Source organism: Fundulus heteroclitus, chromosome 19, assembly GCF_011125445.2.
Source record: "Fundulus heteroclitus isolate FHET01 chromosome 19, MU-UCD_Fhet_4.1, whole genome shotgun sequence".
NCBI lineage: Eukaryota > Metazoa > Chordata > Actinopteri > Cyprinodontiformes > Fundulidae > Fundulus > Fundulus heteroclitus.
In genome coordinates, this window is record NC_046379.1 from 9,517,330 (window position 1) to 9,528,129 (window position 10,800).

The 10,800-nt window shown below is 43.1% G+C and overlaps 1 protein-coding gene across 2 annotated transcripts; it reads left to right on the forward strand.

Moving 5' to 3' along the window:
• The first annotated feature begins 1,526 nt into the window (after nucleotides 1-1,526).
• LOC118567078 (AP-5 complex subunit mu-1-like) lies at nucleotides 1,527-9,684 on the forward strand. Of its 2 annotated transcripts, none has more exons than XM_036151155.1 (8): nucleotides 1,527-1,749; nucleotides 1,912-2,566; nucleotides 3,204-3,431; nucleotides 3,521-3,660; nucleotides 4,796-4,881; nucleotides 4,990-5,102; nucleotides 9,013-9,112; nucleotides 9,196-9,684. In XM_036151155.1, exons 1-8 carry the CDS (start codon nucleotides 1,682-1,684, stop codon nucleotides 9,276-9,278), a joined length of 1,473 nt encoding a protein of 490 aa, XP_036007048.1. In that variant the 5' UTR covers nucleotides 1,527-1,681; the 3' UTR covers nucleotides 9,279-9,684. The 2 variants fall into 2 exon arrangements, with proteins under 2 accessions (XP_036007048.1, XP_036007049.1); XM_036151156.1 differs by having other exon boundaries at nucleotides 9,016-9,112.
• The last annotated feature ends 1,116 nt before the right edge of the window (nucleotides 9,685-10,800 follow it).

The following is a 10,800-nucleotide window of genomic DNA, read 5'->3' on the forward strand; positions in this document are numbered from 1 at the left end:
GACCAATCTGTATAATCTGACCCAATCTGTATAATATGATTGAACTTGACTTTGTAAAGTGCCTTGAGATGACATGTTTCATGATTTGGCGCTATATAAATAAAATTGAATTGAATTGAATAACCATATTTGTGAGTGAGTGGGAAGGAAATTAAAGCATGGTTAAGAAGTGTTCTCGAATTAAAATATCAAAAAAATGTGATGTGCAGTATTTATCCCGTTCAATCAATACTTTGCAGAACCACATTTTGCTGCAAGTACGGCTGCAAGTCTTTTTTGCACTAATGACAAATTCAAAGTCATCCTGTTAAATTCCCTGGTTTTGCACAAACCGGGCAAATAAAGCTGATTTGGATTCTTTTGAGGTCTCTATCAGCTTTTGATTTTTAGAAATCCTGCCTTGGATTCTCCATTGAATTTAAGTCTGCAACAAACACAGGAATATGCTTTAATCTAAAAAAGAAAATGTATTGTAGCTCTGGCTGTAAGTTTTGGGTCATTGCCTTACTCTGTCTGAACCTAAAGTCTTTTGCCGGTCATAACAGTTGTTTTCAAAGAAAACCCTGAATCTATCTCCATCCATCTCTGCATCAATATCCAGCTTCCATATCCTTACTGAGGACAAACATCCTCACAGCATGATGCTGCCACCGCCATTTTTCATTGTAAGGATGTTGGGTTCAGGGTGGTGTACAGTGTCCATTTTCCATGACAGACAGCTTTTAGCTTGCAGACCGAAAAGTTACATTTCGGTCTGACCAGACCAGAGGAGCTTCCTGTATGCTGTCTCCCCTACATGGCTTGTGGCAAACTTTACCCAGATCTTCTTTTAGCTTTCTTTCAATTTTGGCTTTTCATCTTGCTTTCCTCAACCATAAAGACCAGAAAAGAAAAGCACACAATTTAATATTTGTCCTATCAGCAGATTTTCCCATCTAAGCTCTGGTTCTCTGCAGCTCCTCCTGCAAGACCTTTGGCTTCTTGACTGCTTGTCTCATTCATTTTCATCTTGCTCCTCCTTTCAGTTTAGGTGGATTGCCATAACTTGGTTAGTTAGCATTTTTTCCAATAAACTGTCTATTTTGAGACGATGGATTTTACAATCCTCTGGGAGATGTTTAAAAGCTGGTTTGTTATTTTATAATCAAACTTCACTTTAACCTGACTAACTGTGAAAAATGTTAACAAATATCAGCACAGGAAAAACAAAGCGGTGTGTACTGCAACATATATGGGTTTATATTGTAGATGATGGGCAGAGAGGAGGTTGTTTCATATTAAACTTTGGTAGAAATATTGGATTGAAATTTACTAAATTCTAAACTGAATATGTACCTATTCTCCATGATTTAATAGCTAAATAAATCTTGATAATAAGTGATTGTCAATAGTTGCTCTTGAACCCCGAAGAACTTGTTTTGGTGGTGACCTGAGCCAAAACACCCAAATCTCATTAAACAGTCGGAATTCCCATCTCCCCCCGCACGTCCAGTCATATTGCGCATGCGCATGTGTCAGCTGGGTGAGCGTGCTTGTCACGTGAGATAACAACAGGAAAGGAACTGCTGCACAGAGGGGATATATTACCCTGAGAACGAAATACATAGCTAAATATAAGAAAGGAAAACATGCAAAAGTGATTTTTTTTTTAGATGTTAGGGAAGTTGTTACAACCGGACAGATGAGTTTACGAGCTTTGTGGATTATTTATAATGAGAAAGGAGAAAATGCATCAATACGGTTTTCAAGGTCCGTGACTTCCTTCTGTTTTTTTTCTTCACACACTCCCTGTTTTGTATATATGCTAAAGATAAGATGATTGTTTTTTTTTTATATATATATTAGATTGTTTTAATCTCACATTGTGATTAGTTATCCAATGTGTTTGAACGTCTTGTGTCTCCCTAACAGGAGGTTCTCCACTGTGGAACACCGTGCTAAAAGCCTGGCAGGTTCCTCCTATGTTGCAGTCCCAGAAGACAGCAGCTTCCTGCAGCTCCTGCTCACCGAGCTGGGCCTTTCAGGCTCTCACAAGTCCTACGTAGCTGCCAGAGACGATTGTCTGTACCGTCCACGGTCACCAGCTGTGGAGCTACGCTTGGACGGAAAGGGAACATTGTGGCCTGTCCTGGCTCTTTCTCAGGCGCCACTCATCCTGGCTTGCCTGCCACTAGTGGACATCCCTTCAGAGCCGCGGCCTCCTCTGGCCAACCTGCTGTCAGTTTCGCAAGGTCTTACGTTTCTAGCCGGCCTCCAGACCTTTCTCCTTGGATCAGCGGGAAATCTTGATAGTGAGGGGCTGGTCTCTCGTATGGCAACGCTGCCATCGCTCCTCTTGCAGGTCTGCCCTCTTGGCACACTCCTGGATACCCCCCAAGCGGTAACGCCCACTGCACCCACGGTGCCCACCTCCGCTGGCGCCCAGAAGCAGCCGGCCTGGAAGACAGGCCTACATCGCGGCCGAGCCATGGTGAATGTGGCAGTGGTGGAAACGGTACGCTCAATGCAGTATGGGAGCCCCACCAGACAGGACTTGTGGGATGTTTATGGGACTGTGACCTGCAAAGTAAGTAAGCGATGCACAGAACATAATAATAATGCCCCAGCAACATTTCTTTTTCGTATTATACAAGGTATTTTGTATTATACAAGGTATTGCAAAATTTTGTTCCCTGTCTTTGCTGTCCTTCTTCCACATGTTTTTAATTTTCCTACAAGGCATGTAGAAAACTGCAACACTTTTTTTTATAGCTTTCTTTTGTCATTAGGTTTATCCTTGCTACTCTTTCATAAAATCCAGATATGTGGTGTGCACAGCTACAGTTGTCATGACAACTGATGCTCCCACTTGAGCTGCGGATCTGTGCAGCTTCTCCGGAGAGGATGGCGAGCCTATATCTCTGTTAAATGTTCTGAATAGGTTGCAATACCCATTAGTCACATGGTACACGTGCTTGCCAGAGTTTTTTCAGAACTTTATTTGTAAAAACATTTAAAAAAATGATGCCCCCTTCCTTCATCTTCACAGTTTTGCACCACTCTGTTGGGCTTTCCCGTTGAATCCCAAATAAAATATGTTAAAGTACCAAATGTAGGATAAATAAATCTAATAAATCAAAGAATGTGAATGCTTTTACAAGGTACTGTCACCTCACTGCATTGCGCCTGTTTTTTTCCTCATCACCCTGCACTTCCGTCCACAGTGTGAAGTGGAGGGGGTGCTACCAAACGTCACTGTGACCCTGTCATTGCCGCACAATGGTTCTCCACTGCAGGACATCCTGGTCCATCCCTGCGTAACCTCACTGGATTCCAGCATCTTGACCGCCAGCAGTGTCGATAATGCCGATGGCTCGGCTTTCTCCGGGCCATACAAGTTTCCCTTCTCCCCTCCTCTGGAGCCATTTAGACTTTGCAGCTACACCTCGCAGGTATCCATTTCAGAAGATAACCATTTGACTTTATGAAGTATCTAGAGAATGGATAACTGCTGAACTTTATTGCTGAACTTTTCTTCCAGGTCCCTGTTCCCCCCATCCTTGGCTCATATCAGCTGAAGGAAGAGGAGAATAACCTTCGTTTGAGCGTGTCCCTCAAACTTCACGAGTCTGTGAAGAACAGCTTTGAGTACTGTGCAGCACACCTGCCATTCTTCAACAGGTAAGCAGCTGCAAGAACGTTTCTCTCACATACAACGCCATCTTTGAAATTAGACTATGGTGGTAAGACACCATAGTGAAGATGTGTTTTTTATTTTTTTAAGCATGTATTTTTATTTAGTTAGTGATTTATAGTTATGAAACAGACTGGTAACTTAACTGGAACTTTTGGAATTCGAACATCCATATTTGCTTTCAGTCTGACTACATTTAGATTGTCTAGAGCTGCAAAACCAGCTTGACTGTGCAAGTTTTAACAATCAGTGAATCAAATTTTGTTCTTTTGATCCAAAGATGGATCAAAGCGCTGTACAGAAATTAAAACATAAATACAAATAGTAATAATAAATAAATCAATCAGCTGTACATATAAATATAATTCATATAACTATAGTTCAGCTTTGTAAATCTGCATTGAATTTGCCTGATGGGGAATTTACCATTGCATGACATGTTTCCTGATATCAAGCTTCCCCAATCCCAATCCTAGCAAAAACAGAAAAATTCATTAACTAAAAGTAGAATCAAGAGGTACTGTATTGCTTTATATAGATATTTGGTGTTGTTACTATATATATATATATATATATATATATATATATATATATATATATAAACACAGCAGGAAGATAGGTTTGTTTTCTAGATGTGTTAAAGAAAGCAAAATACTATGACAAAGAAAATAAAAGGAGAACTTGATGGGGTGAAATGCAAGTTGCAGGACAGAAAGTAGATGCTGCTTTTTACTGAAATATTGTTTTATATGTTAGTTTCACTTGAATGAAAGAAGCCTTTCTATGTTCAACTGCGTTTGTTTGGGTGTCTGAATCCACAAGTAAGTTTAAAATTCCGATTAAAAGACAATTAGGCCAACTCAAATATGAAAATATCTAATTCTGAGTGCAGCTTCTTAAATGTTTGGCTCTGCAAAATCTTTTCAGAGCCATGAGACTAAACTGAAAAATGTATATAAAGTACACATAAAATATAACAGTTTACCATAGATCATCTAAAAAGAGACAATATCACATTGCCTGTCTGAAATTTAGAGGCAATCAGGATTATTTTGGTGTGCTCTGCTGTGAAATGGTAGTGTATTTTTTAAGTCTTTTCACAAATGCGTGCATGTTGTCCAGAAATCAGATGGGTGTTGTGGATGTGAAGGTGAGCTCTGGACAACTAGACGTGTCAAAGGAAAAGAATCTGCTGGTCTGGGTTCTGGGTACATGCCATTTTTTTTTTTTAAATTTAAAAACAAAAACACTATTTTACAGAATTTTAATACATTTTAAAAACTAACACTGCTTTTCTGTTTTCCACTAAATTAAAGGTCAAAAGTTTCCCAAGTCTCATGAGGTCACAATGGATGGTAAAATAACGTTTTCTGGATCCTCCCAAGGGCCTTCGGACCCTCTCTGCACAGGACTTACAGCCTACATTAAGGTGCTCATTTTTCCATTAACAACTTGCTAAAAGTATGCATTAAAAGTCTGCTAATAAGTATTGTACTATACTAATATACATTGTTTATTGGATTTCAGGTATTCCCAAAGCTACACATAAAGTTTTATCATTTTTAACACAATTGTTTCTACTCAGAATGTGCTGTAAGTGTGACTTGCAGGAACTGATGAATGTTAATTATTATGTATTTATGAAAACAACGAATCATTTAGGTTTATCCATTCCACTTAAAATGCTAATGTCATTTCTCTTTGCTCGTATGTTTATTAATTTCCATTCTTATATTTACTTTTTAGATTTGTAAAGCTGTCAAATGCAAACATTGTAGGGAAAAGCTGAAAAGATATAACTTAAAGGCACCTGGTCATGTACTTTGACTATTAAAAAACAACAACATATGTTTATTTTCAATTAAAACAATACACACCAAGCGTTCGTTCTGATAGTGTTTACTTAGTCCTTTTTGAGCCTGAAAAGAGAAATTTGCATCAGGCGTGATCAGCAGACACAAACATTATTGTGCCATCTGCTGCCAGTACAGCAGAGCTATCAGAAAGCAAGATGGCAACAATTGACACAGCTACTGTAAGAGCCAATAAACCATCCTGCAATGCCTCGCAGTAAAGTGACAGCTCAGTGGGGCCAAAGACTAACCCGATGTAGTATTTTTTTTGCAGTTCTTCACACTTGATCTTGGACTTTTCCTCTTTCTTTTCACATCTCCGCTGGGCATTGCTGACTCGCTCGGCTCCATTGCTTCTCCTTGTTCACTTATTGCATGCATTCACAATATCGTACTACTGGTCACGAGGTCTATGTCCGTCCGTCCGTCCGTCTTCTTCCGCTTATCCGGGGTCGGGTCGCGGGGGTAGCAGCTTCAGTAGGGAGGCCCAGACGTCCCTCTCCCCAGCCACTTGGGCCAGCTCCTGAGGAGGAATCCCAAGGTGTCCCCAGGCCAGCCGGGAGACATAGTCCCTCCAGCGTGTCCTGGGTCTTCCCCTGGGCCTCCTCCCGGTGGGAGGTGCCCAGAACACCTCACCAGGGAGGCGTCCAGGAGGCATCCTGACCAGATGCCCGAGCCACCTCAACTGGCTCCTCTCGACGTGGAGGAGCAGCGGCTCTACTCTGAGTCCTCCCCGGATGACTGAGCTCCTCACCCTATCTCTAAGGGAGAGCCCAGACACACTACGGAGAAAACTCATTTCAGCCGCTTGTATCCGGGATCTCGTTCTTTCGGTCACGACCCAAAAGCTCGTGACCATAGATGAGGGTAGGAACGTAGATCGACCGGTAAATCGAGAGCTTCGTCTTTTGGCTCAGCTCTCTCTTCACCACAACGGATCGGTACAGCGCCCGCTTCACAGCAGACGCTGCACCAATCCGCCTGTCGATCTCCCGCTCCATCCTCCCCTCATTCGTGAACAAGACCCCAAGATACTTGAACTCCTCCACTAGGGGCAGCACATTCTCCCCAACCTGGAGAAGGCACTCTACCCTTTTCCGGTTCAAGACCATGGTCTCGGATTTGGAGGCACTGATTTTCATCCCGGCCGCTTCGCACTCGGCTGCGAACCGCTCCAGTGAGAGCTGTAGATCACGCCCTGATGAAGCCAATAGGACCACGTCATCCGCGAATAGCAGAGACGCAATCCTAAGGCCACCAAAGCGGATCCCCTCAACACCTTGGCTGCGCCTAGAAATTCTGTCCATAAAAGTTATGAACAGAATCGGTGACAAAGGGCAACCTTGGGGGAGTCCAACTCTCACCGGAAACGAGTCCGACTTACTGCCGGCAATGCGGACCAGACTCTGACACCGGTCGTACAGAGACCTGACAGCCCTTATTAAAGGGTCCGGTACTCCATACTCCCGGAGTACCCCCCACAGGATCCCCCGGGGGACACGGTCGAATGCCTTCTCCAGATCCACAAAGCACATGTAGACTGGTTGGGCAAACTCCCATGCCCCCTCAAGAATCCTGTGTATATTACATAGACGAGGTCTATGTAATATACACAAAAGCACTGGGTTTAACAACCAATAGAGCACAAACAAGGTGTAAAACATAGAAACAGTGCGTGCTGCGATGGCGCAGGGGTAGTGAGCACAACCCATGTGCAGAGGCCTTAGTCCTCGAGGCGGCTGAACCGGGTTCGATTCTGGCCTGAGGCCCTTTGCTGCATGTCGTCTCCCCTCTCTCAAACCCCCTTTCTTGTCAGCCTACTGTGTGAAAAACGAGCCACTAGTGCTATAAGAGTAGTTAAAACAACATAGAAGTAAAATATAGAGGTGTGTTCACATTGAACGTGAATGTGCCACAATGTCGACATGTTTGCCGTCGCTCACCTGATGCCGGCTGTTTGCATGACAGGCAACAGTAAATGAAACACAGCAGTACAACGGCGCCATCTAGTGACGCTTTCCCTTCTCTGCCACTCCAGTCTCCTCACTCACTCTTCTCCAGGCTTCCTCCTTTCTGGGCTTAATATTTGGTTGAATCATGCAACTCAGGCTGACCGCAGACCGCTATTATCAGCTTGTCTTCCATGTTGAATGAAAAGTGCTTAATTTCTATCACAGTCCCTCACCTCACGTCACAGCCACATCCAGTTCCTGATTGGTTGTCACAGCGCAACAAGACACAGACGTTCAGCCTTTTCAACTCCAGCAAAATTAGTCTTACTTTTAAGACTAATTTTGCCGATTAAAGTCGCTCTGGCTCGGCTTTAATCGGCAAAATCGTCCGTTTTGCGTTGCTAGAATTGCCTCTGTGGTCTCACTTAGTGTCACATCGCTTCAGTGTTGCGCCTGTACGTAAGGATGTCATGTAAATCTGTCGCTCAGCCTGACACATTCCGACTCGATGTGAACGCACCTTTATAAGCCAACAGAGTGCGATCATTTGATTGGATAACTTTTGTTTGTACCAGAGAGAGTTACCAGTTAATTCTTAGTCATAGTATGTGACTAGGCCCCTTTAAGGAACATTCAATGCCTTACAAAAGTATTCAAACCCCATAGTATCAAGTCTTTTGTACTTCTAACAGGTCTTTTGTCAGGATGGGCTGGTATTTACCTCTATCCATCTTCCCTTCCACTCTGACCAGCTTCTCTACCCCTGCAGAACAAAACCACACCCTCAGCATCATGCAGCTGTATCCATGTTTCACACTGGGGATGATCGGCCTCGATGATCCTTCCTGCGGCCTTAATATTTTGTTGCGGTTTGGACCTGTCCCGTTTTGTGGATGAGCCAAACCACACAGTGATGGACAAACGGCACAAGCTGAATAATGGCCGTTTATAAGATGTTGTACTTCCTGAGTCGCCACAGACAGTACAGTCACTGCTGGGTCGGCTTCTGAACGGTGACTGTGTGTGAGGGCCAGCCCAGGTCAGAAAGGGAGGCTTCCTAGGAACCAGAGGTGATCCACAGCAGACAGTGTTGTTGGTCCACTTCCTGTCTGCATGCGGATTCATCTCCGTCCTGGATCAGACCAATGACAGTGGTGTCATCTGCAGTCTTCAAGGGTTTCCCAGACGGGTCAGCTGAGGTGCAGTCTATCGTGTACAGGGAGGAGTGGGGAGAGAACACACCACTAGGGTGCGCCGGGTGCTGGTGGTTATTGTGTGTGAGAACATGCTATCCAGCATTACCTCTTTCTCAGTTTGTGCCGAATAGTTTTCCTGCTAGTAAATTATCATCCATTTAAACGTGGATATCTGCAGCTCCTACAGAGTTACCGTGGACTGTCTAAGTGCTAGTTAACATCTGAATGTTTGAAATTGCAAAAATGTTCAATGGGTATGATTACAGTTGCAAGACACTGTGAAACCAATAAGTCATGCCTAAGTTGTAACTTTTATAACAGTTTGCTTTTTTTCCCAGCAGTTGTACTTAAAAGTGCCAGACACGACTCTGTCCGGGTGTTTTGTTGACCAGCATTCAGTGCAAGTTTACTCATCCGCCAAACCAAGGATCATCACATGTAAGCTGACAGCTTTTATGTCAAAGCATTTCCTGCTTATTTCTTATGTGAAACTGAAATCGGTATCCCTGTGTGGTCCTCAGCCCGAGAACTCCTGTCCAAAGAGTACTACATCTGGAATTCAACAGGTCCTGCTCCCGTATCCTCGGGTCAGATGATGATCTAGCATGGATCCATGGCAGGGAGCTTGCAGGAAGGTGGACAGCGTGCTGCACATTGAGGGGATTTAAACCCAGCTGTGACAGACGGATCTGGATTGAACTGCAAGGATTTATTGAAGTTATTCTGCACAGCGCCAGCAACAAGTCTACAAACACTCATTCCTGACCTGGATGTCTTTAATCTGGAGCTTTTCATCTCTTCTTTTTTTACAGTGGATTTTTGATACCGCAAACAACTAAAATGAACTTTAAATTAGATGTAGCTTTTCTTTAATCCTAGCAGCTTCAAAATTATACCTTAGCAAGTTACAAAGAATCCACATATTGTTGTATCCACCAGTGAGCCTGTGGTATAATTCATTAGAAACTGTATAATTCATGCACTTCTATTGGTTGGTTTCCTGGAATGGACCTTGCCTCTAAGTAGGGGCAGTAAATGTTTAGTAGGACTGAAGTCAGGGTGATCCAGGAGCGGTTTTTGTCCAGGATCCTTTTTAATTCACGTTTGTTTATGATTTGGAACTTGTGTCCAAGTTCCCCATCTGACCCAAACGTCAACCGTCAGGTCAGGAATAAATTCGCCAAGATGTTAGGGAACCACCCACAAAATCACAAATGGCTCAAGCCTATATAAACTGGAAACTGTTTTGAACACCAGTGTTTCTTCTGTCCAGGGCAGAGAGACGATAACTTAGAGGGTGCAGACCAAGAACGAATGCCTTCTCTCCAAAATCGACAAAACTTAAAGTTTAATAAATAAAATTGCAGCTGCCCAGATGGACCAGCCAAAACAGTTTTCTGGAGAAGATTCTTTCAGTATGACAATGATTTGACACTTTGGTCACGCGGAGAGTTTTGTTTGGAGGAAAAGCTTTCTTACTAAAAACGTTGTCAAGCATGGTTCACTTTAAATCAACAGCTAAAACTTTGCAACTTGGACCAGTGGGATTTTCCAGCAGGAGAATGATCCCAAACATGCATCAGAACAGCTTCTGGAAACCAACCTAAATTGTTCTGCCATTTCTGATGAAGAGAGCGGCCACTAGCAGGCCTGAGTTGTACCGGGACTCGTCGATGGCTCAATAAGCACGTGCTTTCTGTCCAACTTGCTAGGCACATTTAGCTTACCGTACGCGTGTGCGGTGTTCTATTCATTTAAATCAGTATGTATAATTTTGAGTCTGTTGGATGGAGGAAAGCCACAGCAAATTCAAACCCAATTTTTTTTTTATCATTACAGTTATTTGTTGCTTTTTCATCCCCTATCCCTAAAACAAAAGGGTTTATTTCATCTCAAAATGTTATTTCAACAATAAGTGGATGTAAGATGTCGATGGAAAAATATTGTAACAAAAAAAAAAAAAAACCTGCCTTTTAAAATATAACCACCCTTATGGAGGTGGAGACTTCCTTATTCCTCCATCTCCCACCCTTGACTTCCTTAAACCCTTGCAGACACAAGGGCCCCCCGGCTCTGACAGTCCCACTTGAGTGACTCTCGATCAGCCGTATAATTAGCAGCTGGGG

Excerpts from the sequence above, each read along its gene's own strand:
- LOC118567078 (XM_036151155.1), top strand. The coding sequence starts at position 1,682 with ATGAGTTTACGAGCTTTGTGGATTATTTATAATGAGAAAGGAGAAAAT. Across the intron at positions 1,750-1,911 it reads GCATCAATACGGTTTTCAAG|GAGGTTCTCCACTGTGGAAC; the intron begins GTCCGTGACTTC and ends TCTCCCTAACAG. Across the intron at positions 4,882-4,989 it reads TCTGCTGGTCTGGGTTCTGG|GTCAAAAGTTTCCCAAGTCT; the intron begins GTACATGCCATT and ends ACTAAATTAAAG.